Genomic DNA, 1,587 nt, shown 5'->3' on the forward strand with positions numbered 1-1,587 from the left:
AATGTTCCGCCAGAGACGCAATGTTCCGCCAGAGACGCCATGTTCCGCCAGAGACGCCATGTTCCGCCAGAGACGCAATGTTCCGCCAGAGACGCCATGTTCCGCCAGAGACGCAATGTTCCGCCAGAGACGCCATGTTCCGCCAGAGACGCCATGTTCCGCCAGAGACGCAATGTTCCGCCAGAGACGCCATGTTCCGCCAGAGACGCCATGTTCCGCCAGAGACGCCATGTTCCGCCAGAGACGCCATGCTAAACACACCACAACAACTACTCCAACACAACCACTCTACCACAGCCACTATACCACAACAACTACACCACAACAACTATACCACAAACACACCACCACAACCACTTTACCATAAACACACCACCACAACTACTCCACCACAATCACTCCACAACAACCACTCCACCACAACCACTCCACCACAATTACTACACCACAACCCCTTCCCCTCAACCTTTCCACCACAACCACTCAATAACAACCAATCTACCACAACCTCTTGCACATAACTACTCCACCATGCCCACTCCACCACAACCTCATATCCACAACCTCTTCACTATAACTACTCCACCACAACCTCTTCTTCACATCTACTCCACAACAACCACTCCACCACAACCACTCTACTACATCCACTCCACCACAACCACTCCACCACAACCTCATCACTACAACCACTCCAACATAACCACTTCATCACAACCACTCCACCTCAACCTTATCACCACAACCACTCCACCTCAACCTTATCACCACAACCACTCCACCTCAACCTTATCACCACAACCACTCCACCACATCCACTACACACAACCACTCCACCTCAACCTTATCACCACAACCACTCCACCACATCCACTACACACAACCACTCCACCTCAACCTCATCACCACAAACACACCACCACATCCACTTCCCAACAACCAATCCACCGCAACCACTCTACCACAACCACTCCAGGGCATCCACTCCACAACAACCTCTCCACATCAACCTCGCCACCACAACCACTACCCCACAACCACTCCACAACAACAACTCCACCACAACCACTCCCCAACAATAATTTCACAACAAACATATCACAACAACCACTCCACTACAACTACTACACCACAACTACTCCATATAACATCCTCTCCACCACAACCACTTCTAAACAACTATTCTAAAACAACCTCCTCACCACAGCCACTCCACAACAACCACTTCACCACAACCACTCCTCCACAACCACTCCACCACAACCTTTCCCCACAACCACTCCATAACATCCTCTCCACCACAACCATTCCACCACAACCACTTCTCAACAACAATTATACCACAACCTCCTCACCACAACCACTCCTCCACAACCACTCCACCTCAACCACTCCTTCACAACCACTCCACCTCAACCACTCCACAAGAACCACTCCACCACAACCACTCCACAAGAACCTCTCCACCACTACCACTCCACCACAACCACACCACCACAACCACTCCCCCACATCTACTCCACCACAACCACTCCATCACACCCACTCCAACACAACCACTCCAACACAACAACACTCCAACAATCA

The 1,587-nt window shown here is 51.0% G+C and overlaps 1 protein-coding gene across 1 annotated transcript; it reads left to right on the top strand.

Annotated features, from left to right (window-relative positions):
• The first annotated feature begins 531 nt into the window (after positions 1–531).
• On the top strand, positions 532–1,188 carry LOC138368568 (uncharacterized). The gene has a single exon (XM_069331092.1). The coding sequence runs from the start codon at positions 532–534 to the stop codon at positions 1,186–1,188; it is 657 nt and encodes a 218-aa protein (XP_069187193.1).
• The last annotated feature ends 399 nt before the right edge of the window (positions 1,189–1,587 follow it).

Source organism: Procambarus clarkii, chromosome 25 (genome assembly GCF_040958095.1).
Source record: "Procambarus clarkii isolate CNS0578487 chromosome 25, FALCON_Pclarkii_2.0, whole genome shotgun sequence".
Classification (NCBI taxonomy): domain Eukaryota; kingdom Metazoa; phylum Arthropoda; class Malacostraca; order Decapoda; family Cambaridae; genus Procambarus; species Procambarus clarkii.